The sequence below is a fragment of the Pseudochaenichthys georgianus genome, chromosome 9 (genome assembly GCF_902827115.2).
Source record: "Pseudochaenichthys georgianus chromosome 9, fPseGeo1.2, whole genome shotgun sequence".
NCBI classification, from domain to species: domain Eukaryota; kingdom Metazoa; phylum Chordata; class Actinopteri; order Perciformes; family Channichthyidae; genus Pseudochaenichthys; species Pseudochaenichthys georgianus.
This window is the reverse complement of record NC_047511.1, coordinates 15,713,383-15,741,259: the sequence shown is the minus strand read 5'-3', so window position 1 is coordinate 15,741,259 and position 27,877 is coordinate 15,713,383. Positions and strand designations below refer to the sequence as shown.

Here is a 27,877-nt window from a genome sequence, read left to right as displayed (position 1 = left end):
GGGTGTGGCCATAGCTCTGGGCATGGCTACTGGGTATCCCTACGTACCGTAGCGATACCCAGGAAGTAAACAATGCAAAATGAGAAATCTCCAACGAGGCGTTTTGGAGAGGTCTTTTCTGAGTTTTACTCCCTACAGGGTGTACTTTGAGGGGTTTTGAATGAGCAGACCGTTTACATGCATAGAAACCTTCATAAGGGGACGGCCCGGGTAATAACCGGAAAAGCATGAAATGGGACCTTTAACACATACTTTCCACCTGAGTGGACATATAAAACATTTATTTTCTATATTTGAAAAGACTAGATAAAAAGAAACTAAAGTTAAAATCTTGTTTTTCATGCCCCAAGAGCAATACAATCACTTGGTAAAAAAATCCTGACTGAGGTTTTCATAATTCATGCATGAAAGGGAGACCTACGTTTTTCATCATTCATTATAACTTATAACACCTGTACAATCTTGGTCACGACTGTTTTCTGTTTTGAATTTTAACAGTGGGTTATGTTGACATTCCAGTAATTAAATTACACAGGGGTTATAACATTTTGTAGAGGGTATTTAATACCTTTAAATCCTGAACCCATGTGATGTTTTTTGTAAGAAAACAAGATACTTTGTGTCGTGCACTGTCCATGCATGTCAGCATTCATGAACAATGGTTCAATGTTATTATCTATCAGATGTAATGAAGACAAAATATGATATTTCACCTGCTAAACAGGTGGTTAAGGGTTAAGAGACCTTGCACTTAGTTTAATGTAGCACCGCCTTGTGCCCAAATGTATCACTTCACTGGTGTTAACAGATGGGGGAGCTATTGACTAACGTAGTTAATACACTGCTGCCCTCTCCACCCCCCCAAAAGCACACACACTCTTACCATCCATCAATTAGATACTACCTTAAATAAGTGGAGGTTCTTAGTAGGTTATTAAATGCTAATCAGATTTAGCTTTAACTCTGTCATTTTGATGATAGGCATACAATACGCAACTATGGAAATAATGACACTATTGGCAATTCTCCTCATACAAAACAGCTTTGCTTTTTAGTCCTAACAGCCTAAATTAACTTTTATGTTGTTGCTCTGATGACAAATTGGGCCACACTACATTCAGATTTAATGGCCCCGGTTGTTTTAACCGGGGCCATTAAATCTGCCCTGTTGCACACAGGCCTATGTAAATTTGGTGGCGCACGCATGGCGCACAGAGCCAAAGATAGAGTAACAAATCAGGAATTTCCCTCCTGCCACTCCTGAGAGCGCAAGAGAGGACAAAAGTTACGGATTAAGCGCTTCTCCTCCGAGAGGAAAAAGCAAAAGACAGCTGATTCGCCTCCATTTCTTTGTCAATCAGCATATCTAAACGTTTCCACGCTCCTTCAGGGCATTGTTTTGGAAAAGAAATGTGTTTTATATCATTATGAGTCTCGACACACGGGCTATGTATTACGACCTATTTTAGAACATTTGGTGGATTAAACGGGGCACTGTCGGAAAACAGCATTTATCAAGAATACTGTGATTTGCAGGTTTCGGTTTTAGGACTTTTTTTCGGCTGTTCGGTTGGGATTTCTGTCGCTGGTCACTTATTTTGCCTCTGAGTTTCTGGGTGTTCGTAGGTGGCTGCAAGAGTTCTCCAAACACCTTTTTGGACAAGGATTTGATGTTTACCCAGCAGATACATCTGGATTATACTCGGATTGTTTAAAAGCCAGTGCAAAGCCATCATCATTACTTTTCGGAGAAGGGAAATGCGGAGTAAAAACGGCGTCTAGAAGGATGCTGCTGCTTGTACAATGGAAGTGAAGAACTATTTTGCTGTTGTTGCGGTGGTTTGTCTGTTCTTTTGCTCCAGTTTCAGCCAAGAACTCAACCCCAAAGGCAGAAATGTATGCAAAGTACCTGGGTAAGCATCCACGCAGAACAAGATGGGTTTATTTGTTGTTTATTCAAATCAGCGTGTTGTTAGTTTTCCTTGTATCCTTCATTCTCCCTTGCTTCAAAAGGCGACTTACTTTAAAACAAGGAGTTGAGGTTGCACTAAATTAAAGTGATAATCTCATTCCTGAAGTCAGTTGCTCGTTATAATGATTTATTAGGATTTTGAAAATGCAGAAGACATCAATCAATATCTTGATAAAGCATTCACATTTTTAACAGTGTTCGCCTGCACGTATAACGGTTTTCGGCAAAGTGGGGAAATGTAATGTTGATATTTGAAATCAACCACTGACTTCCTACATTTAACTTGTATTATTCAAGCATTCATATCAACATACATATTTGATGCATTCCTTTACGTTGAATACGTTGTTTTCTAACGTATTGCCAGTATAGCAGGAGTCCATTGAAGAAAGCAGCTATACAGATGTGTACATCTGGAACAGGATGTTTTGCAATGCTCTGTAGGGGGCGCTCTCGTTGACCTTCACAGTATTCTTGGCACCGTTTGATAACACATTGTGGTTGTTAATACATTTTTAGATTTTATAAAATATTTTCACATTATTAAAGCAAACAACTTTGGTGGAAAGTTGATATTTATTAATTCAAGATAAAAGAAGTGAAAGGATTACAATCTAATTAACATCTCTCTTCTTTAAAAGTGAAGGCTTCAAAAAGCATCTCTTGATGACATCTTACAACTTGTGGATTTCTGGTGTATAAAAAAAGAAAATAACCAACGTCCACAATTGCTGACTGCAGCAGCCAAACGTTTTGGACTGATGTATATGAATGTTGTGATACTGGACAGAAGTGTAATCAAGGCGTTATTCTCGTTTGTGCTATAAAAGATAAGAGTGATAGGAAACCATGTGATTGATATAATTAGTTTCTTGTTAAAAAAAACAGAAACAGTGCATTTGAAAAGCCAAACAGCACTACCATGCAGTCAGAATGAAAAGTAAAGTCAGCAAGACCTGACCTTTAAAGTTGAAGTTGTGTTGTCATCTCATATATTGTTGTGTGCTTTTCTAGGCAACAAAGAGTCATTTACAAGAAACATAATGCCCTTTTAGTGATGTGTGAAGTTTTTTATACCTGATATGCAAGTTTTACATGTTGCCCCCCTTCCTGTGTTCAAAATGCATTGCAGTGAACTCTTCGCTCACCACTTACCCATTCTGTTTTAATATGTTCTGAATTGAATGCAATGCTTTCAACACTGACGCCTAAAAATAGGTTTTTCAATCAGTTAAAGAGCTGCTATTGAATGTATTGGCAAAGGCAGTTGATACGTGTGTTATGTAATAATGAAAAGCAAACAGAAATGAAGCTATGCTTCTAAACACCAAATTAGTTCTAAACAACAGTGAATGCAATCTTTCTTTTTTTTGTGCTGACAATGATTGATGTGGTACAGCTGCTGAAAGTTAAATCCAGTTCCACATTATGCACATAAAATGAAAGTCCTATTTAGAAACCATTTTTATTCCATAACAAGTAAAAGAATACAGAGCTTGGACCTGTGATCTCTTCGAAGCGCCTATTTTGGCAACAGAAAAAACAGTGCAGCTCCTTGCTCATTGACTGAAAGTAAACTGCCATCTTCAAACACTTAAGGGGGATGCTGACGTGTTGCAGGGGCCCCGCAGAGGTCAAAGGCGTGGGAGGAAGACGAGACACATCCGTCCTTTCCTGAAAGGCCTTAAACTTGGCTGCTAAATGTTGTCTCTGAGTTTTTACATTTCCCCCGTAACACACCTAAAGAAACTAAGAAACCACACAGACTCAGGGGTTATCAGCTTTTGAGTGAATGAGCTGTATGAGAATGGGAATGACCTATATACAGATAATTATACAACCGTGTTGTAGGCACATGTGTCATGAATGCCCTGCATACGTTTGCAGAATTTGGCACCAGTCACATCAATATAACTGGGAGATTAGAGAGGCATGAGTTGGGTGTGGATGCTGTCGTTTGGATATGCGTTTGTTTCATTACAGTTTAGCCATGTTCTTCTTCATTTTCAATCCCGTAATTTATTTTCCAGATCATCAGGATTTGTGTGCTGCAGTGGATGGGGGCAGCTAGGCGTTGAATGCTCGACACGTATGTACCGCACAGACATCATTTATAAGTACACGTCGTACAGTTCATTGTACCAGTTGAATAATGTGTTCAATTCTTCTTTACCCAAGCTCTCTGTGAAGGCAACTTCACCTGCAAGGAAAATGAGGTGTGTGTCAGGCCGAATGAATGTCGCTGTCGTCATGGATACTTTGGAGCTAGCTGTGACACTAGTAAGCAAGTTTTTTAGCAGCATTTCTGCCTTTTGTTTCTCGTCCATGGTGTTTAAAGGTTAATGTTAGTGGCATGGCTTTGGTTGGCAATGTTTATTTTTATATATAAGTTTGCAACTTTGTTCCAGAGTACAATATCTAAACAACTAAAGTCCTCCTGGGTTAGAATGACATATGTTTATTGGCAAACCTGGAAGTTAGCATTGCACTGGTTCCCTCGGCAAAAAGCCAATGTGGGCAATGTCGTGTCAATTGGATGTGTGTTCTTGTTGTTACTAAGAACTTTTGCAAACAAAATATTATGATATTTACACATTTTTTAGCAGAATAATATTCACACATTAACAACACTTTTATGATTTTTGAAGAATAAATTAAAAGCAAAGAAATTCACTTTTCTCGTAGAACAACATGTTCATTGTTTTAAGCTTATGTTAACAACATACCCTACTTCAAGCAAATAACCAAAAACACATTCACCTATTGAGTCCAAGTCAAACAAATACTTGTAATCGTAAACATTGCACCTGTCCTGCATGTTAAAATTGCTGTTTGGATCATGTAGCCATGCTAGGCACAACGCACCACTGAGAGAGACATTAGCTTTGCTTTAGACTGTCACTTTGTTTTGTATATTTGACAAATCACATTAGTATTTACCATTTCCTGATTAATTTGCTCTCTAACAACAGAGTGCCCTACACAGTTCTGGGGCCCTGACTGCAAGGGAAAATGTCAATGTTACCCCAACGGCCAGTGTGATGACTTGACTGGCGAGTGTACATGCAACCACAATCGTTGGGGACCTAACTGCGAGAATCCTTGCTTATGCAAAAATGGCAAGTGTGACCAAGAGACTGGCAAATGCACATGTCACCCGGGCGCCTGGGGTCCCCAGTGTAATAACAACTGCCACTGCACCAGCAACTCTGTCTGTGATGCAATGACGGGCCGATGTATGTGCAATCCTGGTTGGATGGGAAGGAGCTGTGGAACTCAGTGTAACTGTAACGGCTCACCATGCGACCAGTTCATGGGGCGCTGCCAGTGCCGGGAGAGGCTGTGGGGCCAACACTGTGAGCGCTACTGCCAATGCATCCACGGCAAGTGCAACCAGGCTGACGGTTCCTGCACCTGCACACCAGGGTACCGTGGGAAGTTCTGCAGAGAACCATGTCCTGCCGGATTCTATGGTCAAAACTGCAGGAACAGGTGGGGAAAAAGACTTGGCAGAGAACAATTGTAACATGTAAAAAAAAAAAGAGGTAACACTTTTACAGATGCCTAATGTTCAATGTTCTTGTTTGATCCATATCATGGTGTGGTTTTAATAGGAAATAAGATTTTATATTTGCTGTAGTTGATAACCCTCAAAATGTCTCAGTGTTGCACTTAATGGTGCAATAATAAAGTGAGGTTTGGGAGTTGGTATTCACATTACCCATAATCGTCAGCCAACATTCAAAAGCAATTCAGGTTAAGTGTTTTACCTTCCATGGACTGTGAAATTCTCACATGATACAATTCCTTTAAAGTAAAAAGAACAGGGTTATAGTTTAATGCAGTTAGCTCCCAATTACATGATAATTGATGCAACAATGAAAGGGGTTAAGATAAACTGTTTTACTTCATTAAAATATGATGAAGGATCTTTTGTGCAAAACTGATAAATGACCTTTTCTTTCTTCTTCCTTGCTGACCACAGATGTGGGCACTGCAAGGGCCAGCAGCCCTGTAAGGTGACGGAGGGACGCTGCATCACCTGTGACCGAGGTTGGAATGGAACACGATGCGACCAGCTCTGCTTAAAGGGCTACTTTGGCGAAAATTGCCAGGAAGTATGTCCTGTCTGTAAAGATGGTCACCACTGTGATCCTATTCATGGCAAGTGCTCTCACTGTAACGCTGGCTGGATTGGGGACAGGTAAGACAACATGAAAATATTTAGTTTTTCTGTTAGGTCTGCATTTTTACATGTCATTTTCAAAGTTAAAAACATTGGTTCCTTTAAGTAGTAGCTACTGTAATATTGCTTTCCATTCAGTAATAATGTCTGTGACGCATATGTCTTAGCTTGAAAATTACTGTAATCATTTAATTCCTTTTGTGTATAATAGGTGTGAGGTGCGCTGCCCCAACGGCACATATGGCGAGAACTGTGAGAACAACTGCAGTCACTGTTTTAACGGCATCTGTCATGTTGTCACCGGAGAGTGCTTGTGCGACCCTGGATTTTATGGCACCTAGTAAGTCTTAAGACACCTCATACGCAAAAAAAACTCACGCTTGTGCTTTGCAATACAAAGAGAAATTGGTCCATAGATTTGTATTACGTTTTTGTCAAACACTTAAATAATTTGAGAATTACGCAAGCAAAGCATGTGTTTTGGGGCGTGTTGTTACAGATACTGATAAAGAATACTCTTTAAAAGTGGTAATGATTTAGCTTGGAACAAAAAACTGATCCCATTCATAACTTTTCTCACTTTCTGCGTCAAATGTCTTGCACCTGTCAGTTGGATTGAACATTAAACAGATGTTGTTTTTGTCTGTACTCAAGCTGCAATATGACCTGTCAACCTGGCCAGTATGGAGTAAACTGCAACCAAACCTGCTCCTGCAATGACAAGAACTGTGATCCTGTGTCTGGTGCTTGCCATCTCCGTAAGAATGTTTTATTTTCTCTAAGGACATGCAAATGCTTTTTAGATGCAATGTTTTAAAGGTATTCCTGTGGATAGCAGTTGTCAGAAACTAGTGTTTTTCCAAATAACGTACCTTTTCAGAGACACAAAAAAACTGCTATTTTCTTACTTTTATTACTCATACCAAAGGAATTATAACTTTTCTGAACTGTTTGTCCAAAGAGCCAGATGCCACTACTGCTGCCTGTGTATTCAGTGTCTCATAGTTGGCTGGAAACACTAAGTACCAACAAACACTTCTATTCAGGTCAGCATGTGTAGTGGGAGAGTTAACTTAGCAAGGCCTTGATAGCATTTCCAGACCCAGACCGCTGTCCTTTTTATGGCTGTGTTTGTTGGCTCTGTTCCTGTCCAGCCAGAGAGAGAGGGAAGAGAGAGAGCGAGAGAAAGAGGAACTAGGAAATAGGAGCTCATTGTAGGCGGTCAGGACGAAGTTGTTTAGGATACAAAGGTAGGAATGATTTCAGCCAGTAGACATCATGGGCAGTTCGAAACCATCATGAGCTCTAGAAATTATGTAAATAACAAATTGGTTCATTATCCAATGACGAAATGTTATTGACCTGTGTAACTTCAAATGTTTTTGAGCATGGAATTGTGTGAAGACGCTTATCTCGTTTCCTTCAATAAAGGATAGTGCCATCTGCTAAAGGAGATAAAAGGGAGGCATTGAAGGACCTTTTCTTAGCATTTAAGGAATTTCCTATGCATTTGACCGCCTCCATTGTCACTTTTACATGACTTCCCCACCCATACCGTTTCCCAATCTGTATCCAGCTGTGAGCATATAGCAATGACAACATGCCACGCCCAGACTGCCTAACAATCCATCTCAGCCTTATGTGACAGTGTAAAGATCCGAGGGCCGGCGCTACTTAAAGCCATACTGATGGTTTGCTTGTCTTCTGGTGTCATCTGTCCATGCTAGCGCCAAAGGCAGTCAATGCTTATGCAATACAGCACGTTTTATCTCTGGGGTGTATCCCACTTGAAGAGGGAGAGGTGTTTAATAAATCATCGATGACTTAGGAGTGGGAGGCAGGGACGGGTGGGGGGTTGCTTACAGGAAATCAGCAATGAAAGCACAAGTGGTCCTGTGTCTTGAGGGAGATAAGATTAATAGTGAATTAATGGTAGTGAATTTCAGCCTGTTGCAGTATTCCCCAGGGATGCTTCATGTCATCAGCTATTGAAAATCAATTGTTAACACAGCTCTGTGCTTTATCTTTATTATCAAAGCCAACCATCACATTAATAAAGATCATATAGAGTTAGCTAAGCACTCTCCTGAAGTCATTTGAATTCACTTGTACAGTAAATCATGACAATTTGCTAAGGTCTCTAGTGCTAGTGATGACAGAGAGAGAGATTTGTTGAAACTGGCATTAAAATGTTGCTACGCCAATGTGGCACACCCATGATTCTCTGCTTCTCGTCTTTCAGTGCCCAACCAGCGGATGGGCGTGATCGCGGCTGGAACCTTGGTCTCTTTTTTACTGATTGTCCTCCTCTCACTGCTGTGCTGCTGCTGCCTGTGTCGACACAAAGAAGACCACAAGTGAGTGACAGATAGTTGTCTTCACCTCTATGGCCGAACCAGGGGCTCGAGTTACATTACATGTCACTTTTTAGACGCTTTTATCCAAAGCGACTTACATACTTAATACTGTGGGCAACCCCCACAGGAGCAAGATCCTAGTAGGAGGCTTGACCTGGTTATGAAAATAGAGGAACATATTTTCTTTCTACTCTATCTCACAGGTACCAGGTTGTTAAATGAATAAATGTATTTCAAGTGCTTTTGTATATTGACATAACAGTGTGAGTAGCAATGTGAGCAGCCCCAGAGCCCTCAAAAGAGGCATGGGGCCAGGTTTAATATGCCTCTTTTGAATGATTCATTTGGATTTCCATGCCGTCATCCCTTTTCAATCCTGACCAAGACATCTCTACCAACAGCAAAAAAGCCAAGCGGATCCTGTGTGGACGATTCAGCCGAATCAGCACTAAACTTCCCCGTATTCCACTGAGGCGACAGAAACTGCCCAAAGTTGTCGGTAAGCCCCAAAACTCTTCCTCATTACCCACAGCAGGGCTGCCAGAAGCTGCTGTGTTTTATGTAATAATCCTCTCTGGTGATTTTACAACACAGGCTGCTAAAGCCACATCACTCATAGCTTCATTAAAGTAGCAATTGAAAATAGTTTTGCTTTGAGTATTTATCAAGAGGTTAATGTTGATTGCACAATGACAAAAGAATAACAAATGACACATTGAAATGGCATTCTGTAACCCCTAGTCGTGATCTCCCCTCAGCTCAACTCAACAAAATGGCTACACTAGCTTTCCCCAATATCAACCATAGTAGCTATATTAATGGGTGTGTTAGTCCTTCTTTATCATAGCACTTAAATCAGGGCTTTGATTACTGTTCTTATGGTAGGATTATTACAATTTCTTTCTTGCTTTGGACAGTAATGTTTGCCAGGCTGCTATAGCGGTAGCTATGTTGCTAATAATATATGAACAAGTAAAGCTATATACCATTTAATATGTCAACAAACATACAGAAAATATGTTATTGTCTGCGTTGCGCAGTTTGTTAGACAAACGCAGTATGCATTTATGTGTTGCTGGTAGCTTATCGAAAACAGAAAGTGATGTGTTTGTCTTTGTGACAGCGGCACGAACAATAATATCACTCTGAAACACTGGAGGGGGGAAATCTATTGCCACTTAAAAGCCAATGCATACTTATCACAGACCAGTAAATAAAGGTTATTTAGACTTGACATGAAGGTGTCAGATGATATAAAGTTGTTTCACAAGCTCTCAGTGCTTTTATATACGTCTTCAGCTTATCACAGCAGGGACAATGACAGCAATGCACAGCAATCAGATTTACCATTTTTCCTCAGTCCTCTGAGATGATAAATAGGGTTGAAGAGGGTATGGTGGCTGCCAGGCGAGTATGGGGTTTCATTTGAAAGGAATGCACTGGTTTAAGAGCCCCTTATTATATTTGGCACCCTCAAATGCCATGTGTTCATATTATTACAACCCTAAACTGGGGCTTTTTTTTCATCCCCATTTTCTTTACTTCCATCATCTTCTTCCCCAAGTAGTTTTTTCTGGGACTGAGGAGAAGGCTGTGTTATTAAAAGAAGGCCAGTGGTTGTCGGGGGGCCCGGGTGGTGGTGAGTGACGCGCTATCAAAGGCCACACTGTTTGGGTGGACGCTCTGCTGCTCCATGCGGAGGTCTCGTGGTCTGTGACAGATCTGTCTGTGACAGATCTGTCTGTGACCCCAGTCCTTTATTCACAGCCAACAGAGAATATATGATTTTTTTTTTAAAAAACACTACACACAATGCAAAATAGCTACTTAAATACATACTTAAATATATAAATGTTGCCCCTATAAGCTATGCTATATCACCAAAATGATTTCCCTCTTCTGACAATGCATGCAAATGCAGAGTAAATGAGTTGTTATTCCTGCATATCAGAACAGCAATACTGTTCAACGACTTTATGTAATTTCCAATATGTTCAAGCATGGAAATATTCATCTTACTTTTCAGACCTACTGTATGTAGAAGCCCATTTGTATTAACAAATGTATGTGCAAATGTTTTTACTTACTAATTGAAGTATGAGATTAATACTGTTTACCTAACAGCACTGACAGAATATGGGGATGACATTTGCAGTATTGCTGAAGCAATTAGTAATTTATTGAATGATTGCACTGACAGAAAGTTAATAAACAGCAATTATCATAATCGATTTATTGTTAAAAATCATTCATCGAGATATAAACCCAAACATTCTCCGGCTCCGGTTTGTCAAATATGCTGCACTCGCCAGTTTGTTAAATTCATCTTTGGACTGTTTTCTCTGACAAAGCAAGCCAAGGGAGTGGGTAACGGGAACTTTTAAATGGGAATCTTTCTCGAACGTTCTAGGGAATCTTTTTCCAATGTTTTAAGTTTCAATGATTGACTAGTACAAAAAATACATATTCAAAGTGTTACACAGCAGTTTTCCTAACATTGCTTCAGTTTAAACATTGTTATGAAGCAGTCTAATTACATTTTCCTTAAAGGGTTCTCCTGAAGTCAGGGTACTGTAGAAGAAGTTGATGACCGGGTTTCTTTTCCATGTCTGAGCAGCATGCGCCTCCTCAGCTATTCTTTAAGCTAGTCCCAATCATGCCTCAGTCAAAATGCAATACTGGGACAGACTTGCCTTTGTCATCAGTGTGGGACATTAATACGCTTGTTTATGGAGAGCCTGACCATGTGAAGCAATGTGCCAGGGGCCTAAAAAAGCAACGTCATCTTAGCCAAATGTGTTTTTTTTTTAAAAGATCGATCATATAAGACAAGCTTGTGCCAATCAAATGACAGTTCAGACATCAATACCCAGTCAAATATATTACTAGTATGCATCGCTGTCATCCTTTCTGGTTTGTCCTATTCAAATGTGTGCTTCCTTGCTTTCTCTTGCATTACCCGCAGAAGCTTGGTCTGCCAACATTTTAGAAACCCTAACTCTGACTGGGGCTACACAGTCCTGCACACATGCATTCCAGAGGGGGCCCAATGGGGCTGGAAACAGGAAGTGGTCACATTTACCCCAGCCTGTGTCAGAACTGAGATTGATCCACACCAGGGTCAGTGGCAACAGATGTGGCAAGACAAAATAAAAACGAAAAGGGGGAAGTATAGGAAAGTAAGACAACATTTAACTCTCTGTTAGAAAAGGAGAAATAGCTACATTAACCTCTTGACAAAACTAAGGTTGTTTGGCATTCCATTCTAAACATTTACCCCACGCCCAACAGATTCACGTCTGTCCGGCATTCCTCACATCCTTTGTGTCCAAATGTTTCCCCACGGGTAAGGGTTGAGAGCAGCGCCACCTGCTTTTTTTCATCTCTATTTATCCTGGGAAAGTTAGATGGAATTGCAAATGTGTTTGCAGCAACACTCAACCATACATTCGTGCAGTTGTGAGATGCCTAAAGGAAACTTTCCCACATCCTAAAGTCCTTCTTGAGCGCATTTAACGAAGTGGCAGTACATGCTTTCACTTATCATTATGAAGTAAAAGTTAATTGCACAATGTAATGGCTGTAGATATCATCCATGTTTGACTGGTTTCTTTTAAGCCTAATTGTAACAAGTTGTTAAGTAATGTGTCTGCTATTAGGTTGCAAACTCCCCTCATGATAAACATACTTGACATATTCCATCATTGCTAGCATTTTATTAATGCAAATCAACAAAATAGCTAACAGTAGAAAGGTAGCGAAAAGATGATAACTGTGAAAACTTTACCCGCTAAAAAAAACGAGGCAAAGAAGGGGGAGAGTTCATCCTCCTAGATCAGTATACAACAAAAGCTACCTATGACTACTACCGTATGTTTTACTTTGGCCTGCAATGAAATGGAATGTCTCTATTTATTTCCGCTTCTATCAATTTTTCTTGATTTTGACGGATATCTCTGCTAGCGTTAGCATTGTTGCAAACGAACAAGTCGATCAATCTTGGTGTTTAGAGTAAAACTATTACACCAAAAATATGTTGTTTATGTCAATGTCTATGTTGCACCGTATCTTTGAAAACAAATGTTGTTTGTCTGGTATTGTTCGTAGATTTGAGGGAATTGTTCTGACATTGGCACCAACAAAAACACAACTTGATTCTGATTCTGAGAAGGATTGGGAAGAAGTTGTAAGGTTTTCTGTTTGGAATTTAAGATGTTACCAAGGGGAAAAGAGCAGTTTGAGATGTATGAGTAATTGTGATTAACTGTCAACATTGATCGCTATTGGCCATTTTGAATCTCACTCAGTGTACTTTTTGTTTTATTTGCAGGCAATCCTGTCACCCTGACACAGGCTATTTCAGGCTGAAACACATTGTTTATTCTTTTTGGCAACTCATTTCCCCTTTTATTTCCAGATTTCAACAACTCCACCAAGCATTTGAACTAGCCATGTTCATGTCACATCCCAGCTCTCTGGCCTTAAAACTAAGTCTGTGACCCCCACCCCCCCCACTGAGCAACTGTGGTGGCAGAGCTCTGCAGCTGGGACGTGTAAATAATGCCCTGTTGTGCGTTAGCCTCCATGAAGGGAGGGATCACAGTGGCGTTCCAGTCTGCAGGACAATCTTCCCCACTAGACAGTCTGGACCTCAAGGGTAGCAGTTGCTCACCAATGCTCACAAGTAATGTCATAACATACCCATGTGCTGGCTTGTTGACTAACTTAACTGAAGTCTTTGTATACTTTAGCTGCTCTACATTCCTCAGTCACTCTCTACCTGCTGCTGCACAGTAAATAAACTGACAGTTAAGGCAGGGCAAATAAATAACCCTGTCTTATTCCTTATTTATTCCTCTAATTCAATGAGGGCAAATATTATTTTGTCAACAACACCTATGGATACATAGGTTGGATTTTGTAGTCTTTTTTGTAGCCACAGCAGTCCAACAACTACTACTGCACATGTAGGAAGAGCAGGGTGGCATTATTCTGGTAAACAGGATATCCCTTAATAATCTCACAAATGTGGATGGAAGTCCACTCTACATTTGTATCAAAACACATGCTATGTTTGGTCTTTTAAGCCCCTTTTACACACATCTGTACTTGCTTATTGTAGACATGTTGCACCTGTGTTGACATTAGCCTCCCTACAAGTAACACAAAGGCATTGGACTCCATAACTCAAACATGTAGTTCAGAGGTTTAAATGACTTGTTTTAGATAAATGTGGTATGACATTTTTTATAGGATCAGTGTAGCAATACAAATGAATCTAATTCTTATTTCCTAGTATGTTAGCTAGACTTTTAACATATCTTCTATCTGAAGTAGTAACATACAGATACATTTTTTAAAATATAAGTTAGACTCAGCAGCTAGAAACCATGACCATGACTAAATGTGGTTGTTGTTTGAGAAAATGTTGAATCCAGAACAGAAAGTCACATGGTGCGAGGCAGACGGATGGACACAGGAAGCAAGGGGATAAACATCAGGCTTTAATTTGATGAAAAATAAACCAGACATGTTTATTTTACACGTTGTGGTGAGAGAAACCTCTAAACAGAACCCTTGCTAAAGTTATGAGTTTGAATTGTACTATTATTATTTGATTTAGTTGCCTTTTAAAAGTATATGCATATCAGACACTTAAACTGCGTACGCATGGACAATGTATCTGAATCTCAGATTACAGATTAAATACAAAATAATTGCAGTCTTCCTTGTTGCCAAGTCTGCAAAGATCTGGCAGTAAATCACTTATCTTTAGTTACAGTCAAACAACAACAGCTATGGAGCTAGGATTTGGTAGAGTTTGGGGATTTCTTCCATCTTGGGGATTTATTTATCCCCAATTATTGGATGCACCCATGTGTCATCGGGCATGTAAACAGGAGCATCTGATGTGGTCGGTCATGTTGAGTTAACGCCCAGGACACTTTAGGCCAAAACTCACGCCAGATGGGGAGATCAGCCGCAAGTGTTCCTCAGAAACCACAGCTGTCTTGAGACTGAAGGGTCAGCAGAATGCTGCAGTGTCTGACAGGGAGGAAGGAAAAGAGAGTGAGAGAGAAAGAGGCAGAAAGTGAGAGAGAAAATTACCTGATCTACATTGTTAAGGGAGAGGATTCTCTGGAAGATGACGAATGAACTAAAGTACAGAATAAGGCATGTAATAACATCAACGTAGCAACATTTTAACTCTGGATCAATACTTGTCTATATATCAGATATTATACCTCTTTTACAAAAACATATTGAAAATCATACCAAATGTTGCGTTTGAAAGGAAACCCTCACATCGTCAGAAATATGTACAGATGACGTGTTTCTCCGTGTTTCCAGTGTTCTTGTAAGATAAATAAATCATGTATTAATTAGCTTTGTAATTAATGAGATGCTTATGATTCAAATGTTGTCATCATAGTCAAGACTTGTATTTCCAAATCTGCTAAACTATCCCCAAACTAAATATGTTTAAGAATAGTTTTTCCCGTTTCAAATCCTTGTATTCATTAGATATGATTTAGAATGTCATAGATTGTGAAAATAAGAATATATGTTAGCTCACATACTCCTTTACAAAGTATTCATTCATTTATAAATGATTACATTATTTAGTTGTGTGGGCCAACAAGAACCTTTCCAAAATAAAATGGAGGTAGGCATGGGTTTTTCAGATAATCTGTAATTTGTTTGATGGTCAGAATGGTGTATCTTGTTTGTCTTTTGACTTGCTAAGATTCTAGGTGAAACATGATTCACTTTTGATAACAAGATATAACAATAATAAACACCTCATACAAAAATACTGTAATTTCCTTGCAAAAGCCCATTATGTTGAAGCTTTGGTTAACTTAATTTCAGAACCAATGCAAAAAAAAAGAAATCAGACACAGTAAAACCAATACTTTTGACATCTCTGCAGCAGTTGTGAGTGAGAACAGACTGTTGTTCTTGTAACATGGTACAATACCCTCTGCCTGACCTTTTGGCTTCTGTGTTTGTTTTCTGTTCTCAGTAGCCCACCACGACCCAGAGAACTTCAACTGCAGCTTCATCGAGCCCCCGTCAGTGGCCGAGCAGCCCTCCCCCTCCTCCTGGTCGTCTCAAGAGTCTTTTTCTTCCTTTGAGAGCGGAGACGAGGGGCCAGTTTACAGTGTGCCCCATGAAGGTGAGTCATCGCTTGAATAAATAAACAGTTTAGTTATCTCGTTATGACGCACATAAATCCCTAATTTGTCTTTGGCATGTAGGAGCCTTTGCATAAACACTGATAGACATTGTTTTTTCTGAAGTCAAGATCCCCAACTTGACTCACCGGCTTCTGTAGATCTCATTATGGAGATAGTTCCTTTATCATATGTGATCTAGGCCCATGTTTTTGCTCCAAGAATGAGGAGAGTATAAACAGGAAATGGAATGGTCAAGTCAGCACATGGCACAAATCCAAACAATGACTAACTCCTTGAAGTTTGATGGAAAACACCCATTTAATCAGTTTCTATTCTGGAAGTCTGACAGTGCAAGTCGGGTTTTGTATCGGGGATTTGTGTGCGTGTGTTGAGTGATTGATGGGTTTTTAGTGTTGTCTAAATAGTTTGGTTTGGTTATCATTCTTCTTATGGTTGGTTCAAGGGCTTTGAAACAATTGATTTTGAGTAAAAATCCTTGGGCATAAAAAGTATTGTTGTCAACATCACAAAAGGATTCTGATATAGAGTTGATAGGATCTGGATCCGGGCCTCTCTAGCCTTATGTGTTTATAAAGTAGCAATTGAAGTGGTTGAGCTTTACGTTTTTTAAATAACATGTTTTATTTTCTTGTGGAAAGACAAAAAAAGTCTCCTTAACAATGTAAACAATGCTGCTATTTGTGAATGTCACATATGTAAGCCATTGTTTTTTAACACTCAGATTTAAAAGCTTTCCTTATAGCCCCTGTCACACTGTCCCGAAATTGACACCCGATGGACACACGAATATGGAATTGTGAATTTCGCACGAAGATGGCCCCGAACCACACACGAAGGCAACATTTACATTACATTTAAGACATACAACTGCAATGAAAGTACCAAAAACAATTATGTTACAGTACTATGATACAGTACTGATATTTTCAGACTTTCTTCTTTACTTTATCCGTCTTTATATGTAGAAAATATTACGTTTTCTCCGTAATGTTGTTTCCATAACAACAACAATTTCCTGTCAACTGTCCATCAAAATAATATATTATATCCTTTTTAGTTTCACAGAACACAAATTGGGTTATTTACATAATATGTTTATATGATTTTGTTGTGCAATAAAACAACCCGATGGACACACGATAAAGGAAATGTTCAAATGTGGCTGTGATCGTAGCAACATCGGGCCGTTCGTGAGGGCATCTTAAGCCATCGTATGACCGCCGGTGGAGTTTCTCAGGCTCCGGCAGCAACTTCGTGAGCGGAGGCAAAATCTTTGGCATGCCAAAAAATTGCCGAAGGACCTTGCGAAGGTTCATTTTCGTGTTGAATTCGTGTGTCAATTTTGCCCTTCGTAAGGCCATCGTGTTATCATCGGTGCCATCGGGCATTCGCCCCGATCAGAGTGAGGGTGAATGCACCGATGATAACACGAAGATGACACGATTTGACAAGATGCCCTCACGAGTGCCTTACGAAGTTGCCACTCACGAAGTTGCTGCCGGAGCCTGAGAAACTCCACCGGCGGTCATACGATGGCTGAGATGCCCTCACGAATGGCCCAATGTTGCTACGATCACAGCCGAATTTGAACATTTCCTTTATCGTGTGTCCATCTGGTTGTTTTATTGCACAACAAAATCATGTAAACATATTATGTAAATAACCAAATTTGTGTTCTGTGAAACTGAAAAGGATATAATATATTATTTTTAAGGCGAGTTGACAGGAAGTTGTTGTTGCTATGGAAACAACAACATGACGGAGAAAACGTAATATCTTCTACATATAAAGACGGAGAAAGTAAAGAACAAAGTCTGAAAATATCAGTACAGTATCATAGTACTGTAACATAATTGTTTTTGTTACTTTCGTTGCAGTTGTATGTCTTAAATGTAATGTAAATGTTGCCTTTGTGTGTGGTTCGGGGCCATCTTCGTGCGAAATTCACAATTCCATATTTGTGTGTCCATCGGGTGTCAACTTCGGGACAGTGTGACAGGGGCTTTAAGGGGACCTATCATGCAAAATGCACCTTTGTACGTCTTTTATACATGCATATGTGTCCCCGGTGTGTCAGAAAACAAAACCCTCTCTCTTTTCCACCATACCCAAATCTCTAAAAACGTGGCTGCAGCAGATCTGATACAGACTGATACAGATTTGAAATTGTTCTGACGTCAGAAACGGGGAGCTCCTCCTATATGGGCAACTCTCCACCTATCAGGGGAATGAGAGGTTGCCGTGGCATGGTAACAGCATGGTAACAGCATGGTAACATGACGCTCGTGCCTCGCCCCCCTCCTTTGCAGGGGGGCGTGGTCAGCTGCAGCTCATTTGCCACAGAATCAGCCCTTGCAAAAACAGGGCTGGATAGATACAGCAAATAGAGTGAAATGAGGTATGGCTAAAATGCATGTGATCTGTTTGGTATTTTGAAAAAAATAATCACAGGCATGTTTTATATAGGTATGGCCCTACAATATATTATTAAAATATAGCATGATAGGTCCACTTTAATTGATTAATTAATGAACACACTAAACTTGTAGCATTTGTATTGTAATGTCAATTACAATCTGTAAAGCATACAAAATATCATAGACACGATAAATATCTACTATATTGAAAGTTGGTTGACATTAACTAACATCGGCCTTTTTAAGCTAAAATATATATTTAAAACGTACTAAGTGTGAATACTGTATAGTGTTGACTAATATCTGTTGATCTTCTAATGATCCACAGAATCTGTGCATGAAAGCAGAGATAAGCGCAGCCCTAGCCCCGCAGCAGAGAATCCAGAAGATGAGGACGATGCAGGGGAGTACACCTCCCTGAAAGACACCAGTGTCTCAAAACTAGAAGGCAGCGAGCAGCCCCTGCTCAAGTCCTCTGACAGTGAAGGCTCCACCAGTGGCTCTGAGTCCAATACTGCAGCCCTCTATGCCCGCATTGCCCGCCTCTCCAAGCAGTCCAAGGAGGACGATGGCAGCGGCAAGGATGGAGATGGCACTCCTACTCCAGAGGCAAAGCGAAATGGAAAGCCACCACCTTCACCTGGCAAGCCCAAACCACGTCCTCCAGACCCCTCCACTAAGCCCAAAGTATCGTGGATACATGGAAATACTATAGGTTCTCCCCAGCCAGAGCAACAGGGGCATGGGGGAATGAGGGCCCTTGCAGTGCCAAAGGAGAAAAAGAGGAGCTCCAGCACTTGCTCAGCCAGAAGCGAGGAGCAGCAGAAAATGAAGGAGAGGAGCCGTGAGCAACAGAAGAAACAAGAGGGGAAGGAGGCAGACATCAATGGCTCCCCTAGCAAACACAAGCCTCTGCGAGGCAAGAAGTCTGGGGATGAGCCCAGCAGTCCCAGTCACATGGAGCACATCAATGGTGTTGTGCAGAATGCCCTCAAGAAGATAAGTAGCTTCCACAGCACCTCACCTGAGAAGAAGGGTGCTGACATTCCAAAGGAGACCACCAAGGAGCCACCCAAGAGCCCCAAGGTCATCCACCCTCATATGAACTCTGAGGCTGCCACACTCCTGGCTGCTCAGCTGAAGGAGAAAACCCAAAGCATCAACAGGAACGAGGGGACAGGTTTGACGAAAACCAACGGTCTCTCCACACCCAAGGGAAACCGAGAGAAGCCAACACCTCCACAGAAAGCCAAGAGGACCCCCTCCAGCGGATTAAGCCAGCAGGGCTCCACCAAGCCCTTACTGCCAACTTCAAACAGCCTCCAGAAAATGGTGGCTCCAGTCGCAACCGACCTCGGGACCCCTGAAGCCAAGAGCCCGGAGAAGCAGGACTTGAACGGCTCAAGGGCAGGGGACCCGATGTTTGATCCCACGCCAAAGAAAACTCCCATGAAAAAGCCACCAAGGAAGAAAGGCAAGGAGGGTACTTTGGATACATCGGAAAGTAAAACGCCCCATCAGCAAAAGACAGCCATCATGCCACCACAGGTAGTGAAATAAGGGTTTTTAAAGACAAATGACCAACGTATTTGATGGATTTCAAAGAGACTAAAACGGATTTGTTGTAAGGTGAACCACATCGTTTTTCAATCAAGGGACATTTTCTATGTAAGTGTGTTGCGACTCCAGGACTAGGAGTGAGAAATACTTTTAAATCAAGGGAGTAATTGAGTCAAATTGGTGAGTTGTATTATTATGACCTCTATACACCATTGTATTACATTTCAAGGATCCTTTATCATATAACGACTATGCAACATCCTCCATAGTTCATTCATCTCTATTCCATTGCAGTATTTCCACCACTATATTTATATATGGATTGCTTTTGAGGTTGCATAACTGTAATTCTCTATGCAGGTGTAGGAAAGAAAGCTATTTTTTATGTGCGCTATCCAAAGGTACTAATGGTACTTAAAATAACCAGAACATTTGATCCTTTTAGGATTGCAAGCTATTTTGCTTTCTTTATTTTGTTTGTGAACCAAGATACATTAATACAGTTCAATACTTGTCGATTAAGAGCAACACTTGAAGTGTGAATTGTTGGAGAATTTCTTCAGCACAGAAATAACCTTTTTATGTTCCTTGGCTATTTTGCTATTATATCAAAGTTTGATATACCAAAATATAAAGAAACATTATTCTTTGAACAACTTAATTTGACATCCCGAGTATGCCACATTTAGGATCTAAAAGTCCTCTGTTCTTGTAAGTCACACTTAATTCCTCATTGAGTTTTAGTGTTGATCTCAAGGCTCTTCCCTTAGACCTTTTTTTCAATTTTGGATTTTAACACTTAGCTCTCCTTTGTTTAACTCTGTCAGACAATGTTTGTAGAAACCCAAACAAATGCTTTGATTTATCTGCAAAAAGGGCTGCTTTAAACCTCTTTCATACTTGGGCTAACACCAAATCACTAGAATGTGCTCTTACTGTACGATTTATTCAGTCAGCTAAACCACTAAACCAAAAATAAAATCCCAAGCTATCTGATCTCCTCACTTTGTCATGCTTAGAAATCATTTTAAACAGAATCCTTTCTCTGTACTACAGCAACATCCACAGTGTATCTATGCTGTATTTTAGTAAAACATACTACAGGACACCCCATAAATCAGATGCAGTACATATTTTTTGTTAAAGCAATAACTGTTGGTAGAATTCTCGACAGCTCCGACTACAAGAGGAGACTGCCATGTGTCTTTATCTGCTCTTTTAGTTTAGTCGAGAAACCAGGTCAATATCCCAAACTGAGCTACTCCCTTTCACATGAATTTGTTTATGCCATCGGGGAATTAAGTGGAAAAAAATCTTGTCACGGATGTTTTGCCCCTTAAGGATCGTATTATCTTAAGCTAGTAGACTTATGCTAAAGTAACAGGGTGCTTCGATTGAATTTGTTTTAAGGGTAGGTCTGTAAGGTTAAGTGGTACCATGCCTTGAGCTTTAAAATGTGCCTCAACTGTAGATCAGTTTAAGCAAAGAAGCCATGTTTGCCTTAATGTTGTTGCCAGCTTTTATTTCAAGTGTAGATCCTAAAATAATTATACCAAAAGGTTGGTGGGGTGGAATACTTGAACTGGAATAATTCAGTTTGTGTCACTTATTGGTGGAGAGCTATTTTGAAAGTAGCATTTAATCATGATTGCTAAACAATGGATGATTGTTATGGTTATGGTGATTATGGCATGTTTGTTAATATGCCATTGGTATGTATGCGGCTGAAGAATATTTTAAATTCAAAGCTAATTGAATTTTTTTCTTGGTTGTATGTGTTTATATCAAGGTACAACGCATTTCTTTGTTTATTTTTCCAACATTTTCTACTTGTATACATTGTGTACTTTTATTATCTTTGTAAGCTGTGCTTATATGACCTTTGTAGTTCTGTTTTCCTTGGTGTCAATGAACTGGCTTTCATGTTGTATTTGCTTTTCCTTTTCCTTTGTTATGTTGCTTATTCTAAGCTCTGAAGCAAACCTACAGTATGAGTACTTTCCACCTTGTAAAGTTTACATTGGCTTTGTAATTGTTCTCTGTTGATGTTATTGTTTGTTTAACACTTAACTGCATGACGCAGATTGTAATTATACGGCATTAATAGCTGCACCGGAAATCTGTAACCTTTGTGTTCCCTTCAGTTGTTATGATTGCCCCCATAAATAAGATAAACTCATACGGAAAGGATTGTACAATACTACTATGATACCACTGTTGAAATAATTGCATATACTTAAAAACATAACTTTGTGTTATTATGAAGTGGCAATTTCTATCTGACTGGCCCATGCCTGTTTTTATAGGTACACAGTGCATTTTTGTAAAGAAGGGCCTGAAAAGCTGCAGAAACGTTACCAACTGTAAGGTATATTTTGTCTTTTGTGGTTTGTGTTTGGCGACATTGATTTCCATTTGTGTAAGGGTATTAAATTGGTGTTTTCTCATTTACTTCTTTGGAATAAAAAAAGCAATACATGTAGCTGTATAAAAAACAGAACTTAAACCTCATTTAATCACTTTGCAATGTCATTCATCATACACTAATTGACCTGATACATTCTCATGGGGGCATCTTCTCCAGATGTCTTGTTCCTGTGTAAATTCAACTAATAATAATATGGGTAATATGCCACATACATCTCTTATTGTATCCTTCAAACAGATTCATTCTAAATCTGATTGATATTTGACCCTTTCCTGTGACTCTGGGCTACCGGGACGTGGCAGGAGTCCGCCAGAGTCATTGGGTCACAGCGGCTCTTCAAAGAGCCTGAGGGAACCAGGGAACTGTTCATATGGCTCCTTCAGGATGCGGGGACAAGAGCTCCTTTCAGGAGAGGGGGAAACAGTGGAAAGTCTGTGCTAAGGAGTTAATCACGCGCTGCATATGTGTCCTCTTTTGGCGGGGAGAAGAGGGATATAGCAGCACTGGGCCGCAAGGCAAAGCAGGAGCATGAATGGATGGATATAAGCATGGATGGATAGGTCATGTGATGGGTAATTGAAACCAGAAGGTGAAAAAACTGTGTCTACTCTTTTGACATGGTGTTCTACTTACTGTGTATAGGGTTACTAATACAAAATGTTATAGTGATTTTTCTCGACCCGCATTAACTTTGAGTCTGATTTATGATCCACTTTTTTTTTTTCCTCAGAGACTTGACTGTTACTATTTTGCCTTGTCTTGATGTTGACAACCAAGGTCTGCAATTGGACCTTAATAGACTTTTCTAAAAAGATGTTTAACTAAGGAAAGTTTGCATTTCTTCTTTTTCTCTAGAGCAGATCTAGCAATTGCATTTTGACACTTAGTATGTAGCCTTTTTAGCTATAGCACTTTAGCTCAAAGGTTGGCAATGTCAGTTGTTTAGCTATTTGTATCTTGTTAAAATTGTTTTAACAACTACGGAATGGATTGTCTTAAAATGTTCTGTAGTTATTCATGTCTTAAATCTTTTATTCATGGGTATTGGGTGCTGAATCGTTATGCCTTTTCTCCTTGGACCACCATGATGTTAGATTTGCTATTTTAAGTTAAAGGTATCAACTATACTATTTAATGGATTGCCATAGAATTGGGTTTGGACATTTTCGGACCCTGAATACTTAATTATAGTACGTTTATTTTATCCCTAACATGTTAATGCTATTGACATTCTATTCAGCCTAACCTGTATTTTAAGTTGAGAGCTATAGAGTGGCGAAGTCACGCCCATCTACTTCCGGTCTTCCGATCTTAAAAAATAATTTCCATGTCAAAAAAGTCAAAGTTTGTCGTAAAACTGTTGAAATCTAAGACTATGAAAAATACGCAACTAGAATGACTACAAATCCCAGAGTCGCGTAAGTGATGTCACAATTGTTTTCCTCCACTAAGAGATAGCTAAGATCAGTGTCATAGATATAATCTATCTATATGGCGCTGGCTAAAATAAGATAACTTTAACAAGATGCCTGTGTGCTTAGTACCAGGTTGTTATCATACCAGCAATGGGTCTTGCTCGTTCTTTCGCTTCCCGTCTGATGAAAGGACCAGGAGTGGATGGATTGAGTTAGCTACCTAGCTAGTAGCTAGCACGTTAGTTAGCATTACAGCCTTGTCATTTTTATTAGCCTTAATATGAAGTAACATTAAGTAACCCAAAATGTTAAACAGTAAGAGTAGTGGTCATATTTCGTGAACCCTTTGAAGAGTACGTTCACCGGCATGATCATTCTATAATACACAATTTAAGCCTGGGGGAGAAATGCTAAAGCTAGCATCGCCGATCTTTTCTACTTCACGCTATCTGCACAAATGGTTGACATTAAACATTAAAAAGACCAGGCAGTTCAGAGAGAATCAAAGGAAGGCAGGCAGGCAGCTTTGCATGACATTCTTCTGGATGTGTTTCATTGTGGTGATAGTGAGGGTAGTCAATAGTTTTGTTAACAAGACAGTAGTGATGCACATCTTGGTGACGTGTGTTGTTCTGCGAGACCAGAGATGTAGTTCATTGAGCGTTTCACACAAACAAATGTGTTACTTCACAGTTTTACGACACATTTTTTTTTTTGACTCGCAAAATTATTTTTTAAATTGACAAACATATGTGTAATTCGTGGCACAATTCAAACGGGATCGAAAGATAATCTTTCTCTCTCCATTGACTTCAATACATATTTTGTTCTAAATAAGGTCCCATGGAGGTCCACCGGAAGGGGAGGGACTTCGCCACTCTATAGCTATTGATAGCATGTAAACACACTAAACTAGGACAGAGAACATGGTAAACATTATACCCACATAAACATTGCCATTGCAGCATGTTAGCCTGAGTGGTTTAAGTATTTCAAATTCCTCCCCAGCTATAGACCTGGTCTTGATTCTCAAATCATTTTACGCTTACGCTCTTATAAGGACCATCAGCCTAACTCTAGCCCCCCCAACCATCTCATTTGTCATGTGACAATGGCTTGAAGTTTGATTCATTGCCAATATGGAGAGGAATGTTGACACAACTGCCTCCATCTGCCCATCCTCAACTCACAGATGGAGGAGATTCCCAGCTGAGCATACCAACACATGGTCTCTGGCTCTTCATCCTTGACATGCTGTGGGAAAGTCACAGCTTGGAAATCAGCATTGCGTGTCACCACTGCACAGCATTTCAGGATAAACTGTGTTGATAGAGCATGTGTACGCAACACACTCTCACTCCCTAAGCGTCCAATAGCGACGTTTGGTCAGTGTCCGTGGCGTCCAATTGTGACACTCCTAGGCTCCTTCAGCGTCATAAAGGGACGCAAATAGCTTTCAACTGATTGCAATGTATTCCCATCTGCGTCGGGATTTGACGCTCATGGAAGCACGGCATTCGTTTATGTCGGCTGCCCTTAAAGGTAATGTGAGCGTCCATTCCCAGGAGTAAAGGATGGAAGAAGACACTACACTACCCAGAATCCCCAGCTATCGTTTGGACTACACCATGTGCTCTGTTTGACAAACCCCGTGATAGTCCTCAAGCTCTGTGATTGGAGAGTGTGCTCCGAGGGTTAAGCCGATTCTCGAACAGCACTTGAAATGGGATGGAACCAGGCAGACTGTCCAAAACTGGATTTGAACGGGTCCACCGCGTCCCCCCTCCCCCACCCCGTCCCCAGAACTACACATGCTGGCTATTCTGTTTCGCAACATGTTCTCTATGGCACGTCTCTACTGGGAGTTGTAGTTTTAAAAGACGTTTTCGTATTTCCCATAATAAGAAGTTGCCAGTATTAAAGTGTGTACATCCCTGGAGGTTTAGGGGACAGGAAACACTCACATTTAAAACATATAATTAATAAATGGGTGAAAATTGCTTGTGCCCATTATGGGCAGTATTAATATTAGAGCCGGGACTCGATTAAAAAAAATAATCTAATTAATTAGAGGCTTTGTAATTAATTAATCGAAATTAATCGCATTTTTAATCGCATTTTTAAGCACAGGGCCATCTAAGCTAATTTACAGATGGCCCTGAGCCCAATAGAGATTGCCCTGAAAATGCATGCGGACGAAATGGCACGAAGGGTTTGGGGGGCCTCCGTCCCCCTAGACATTTTTTAATTTTTGCAGGTCTTAGATGCTGTCTGGTGCATTCTCTAGACTGAATTATAAGATGAATCACCACAATATTATATTGTACAATTTCAATTGTATTCTTCATTTCACTTGTTTGTTTGTTCTTGTTTGTGTTTGCTCGCTTGCATGCCCTGCATAGCTTTAAGAAATACTTAAGTTGTTGGTCAAAACACTTTCCATCTGATGAAGGCAAATGCCTTCCCAGATGGAAAAAAGTAGAAAACATTACATTCTGTTATAACTGCCAAAACAAACATTATTTACACTATTATGGCCCCTGTTAAAAATGTTTGTAATGTTAACTACTGTAAATTGGTCGAACGAATGCCTCCTCATCCGGAAGCTGACCGAGCAGACCCGAGCAGCAGTCGAGAGGAGCCGAGCGCATCCGCGAAGCACACGTCAGAGTTCCCGTTAGCCGGCAAATCTAAATATCTTCGGTCAAAAATAATTTCCCTTTAGAGCAATACCGCTTCAGTTACGCCACTTATGTGACAGACAAGAAGAGTATGTGACAGACAAGAATAGTCAACTCTAAATGTCTAACACTTAATGTGGAGAAAGAGATGTCCTGTATGGATTGATTGTGCGTTGATCTGTTGGTAATGCCTCGGGGTTCCGGTGGGCATGTAAACAAATGCATAATGCTGCGCTATACTTTGTGGCCTCATCCAGTTGCATAGCGACACTTATTGTGTAGTTGTCTTTTAATAAGCAGGTAGTCATATCATTAGCTAGAACTAGCTGGATCTGATCGATATGGACATAAACGCGAGTGAAGTCTAATCTGACGGGAGAGAGAGATCAGCTGCTGCTGACGAGTCGAGACTCGACACGCAGCTCTGCATAACCACATGCCGCGGTAAGCGGAACAAAACACACACTTCAGGTTAGAATATCACACGTAGCTATTTCAATTACCTCTCAAACTACCTAAACTAGTTATAGATATGTTTAGTTTTACTGTTGGGTCACTCATTACTAGATCCGCGAGCTGCATGATACTGGCATAATAGATTGCCCGATCGGGCAACCAGCAGGTGAGGCTTCATTGCCCGAGCTAAATACTAGATGGCCCCGGGCCATCGGGCAGTCCTTAATGTCGAGCCCAGTGACAATCCAGTGAGTTGGTTATTTTCTCAGACGTGGACTTACTTATCCTGGCCCTGAAACCAGTCATCTGGTTGAGTGTGGGTTGGGTCAGGGTGTGTTCCTTGCACTCGGAGTCGGGCTAACGTCCACGCTAGCTGCTACATGCTTTGCATTTAGGTGATACTTTAGACTTGATGTGCTGCGGTGATATGCAAATTTCTTTTTGCATAATTTGCACACAACCGTGCTCTTATCGACGCTTCCATCTGTCCATTTTTTAAAACAAAATTTCCCATCCACGGGCTGATATATTTATGATCCACGTCACGTTTTCAGTTCCTCATGTTTGTCTTCTCATCAGGGCTCTATAAATACAGAACTACGGCAGATATGTAATATGTAATGCAGCCGAACCGTGTATTACAATGCCGTTATGTGATGACTTTCAAAGAGAAAAGCAAGCACACTCGGAATAAAGTATTATTATTATTTTTTTAAATGTTTTCGGTCTGTTTCCGGTATTTGTTAATGACGATGTGCTGTGAGATGTGAGACTGGAATTGCACAGGGGAAAATAACGTAGGCTATCTTTAGATGCGGATTTTGTTAAACTCATATGTTTAGGCTGTGGACCAACACTATACATTGACGGGGAAGGGGGTAGCAATAAAGATAACACCATTAAACAGTTACACAACATAACAGAAATACTATCGATAGCAGCGTCCCTAGCAACCACCTTGGTAACAATGAAAACGTCGCGATTTCCTGAAGTAATCTTCGTAATAACTAGCAAACTAAAGATCATGTACATCCACTGCACACATAATCTGAAATAACAACTCATATTTCTCGCATCAAATTACATCAAAACGCATTTTAATGGCCAAACTAACTTTAAAATAGGCATTTTCTACCGAGAATAAAACGAATTTCGGCCATGTTTTCATTTTCTGCAGGGAGAAATTTGAAGATCATGTGACAT

At 40.2% G+C, this 27,877-nt stretch overlaps 1 protein-coding gene and 1 long non-coding RNA gene across 2 annotated transcripts; one reads left to right on the top strand and one right to left on the bottom strand.

The window, feature by feature from the left end:
* The first annotated feature begins 1,225 nt into the window (after positions 1-1,225).
* On the top strand, positions 1,226-22,210 carry scarf2 (scavenger receptor class F, member 2). Its single transcript, XM_034091014.2, has 11 exons — positions 1,226-1,913; positions 4,003-4,061; positions 4,151-4,252; positions 4,945-5,464; positions 5,958-6,176; positions 6,370-6,498; positions 6,813-6,916; positions 8,401-8,515; positions 8,917-9,014; positions 15,543-15,695; positions 18,463-22,210. The coding sequence occupies exons 1-11, from the start codon at positions 1,804-1,806 to the stop codon at positions 19,692-19,694; spliced, it is 2,841 nt and encodes a 946-aa protein (XP_033946905.1). The 5' UTR covers positions 1,226-1,803; the 3' UTR covers positions 19,695-22,210.
* LOC117452405 (uncharacterized) lies at positions 14,007-15,600 on the bottom strand. The gene is made up of 2 exons (XR_004552791.2): positions 15,510-15,600; positions 14,007-14,560 (listed from the first exon to the last, which is right to left on the bottom strand). It is a non-coding gene; the product is annotated as an uncharacterized lncRNA (long non-coding RNA).
* Positions 22,211-27,877: the final 5,667 nt, after the last annotated feature.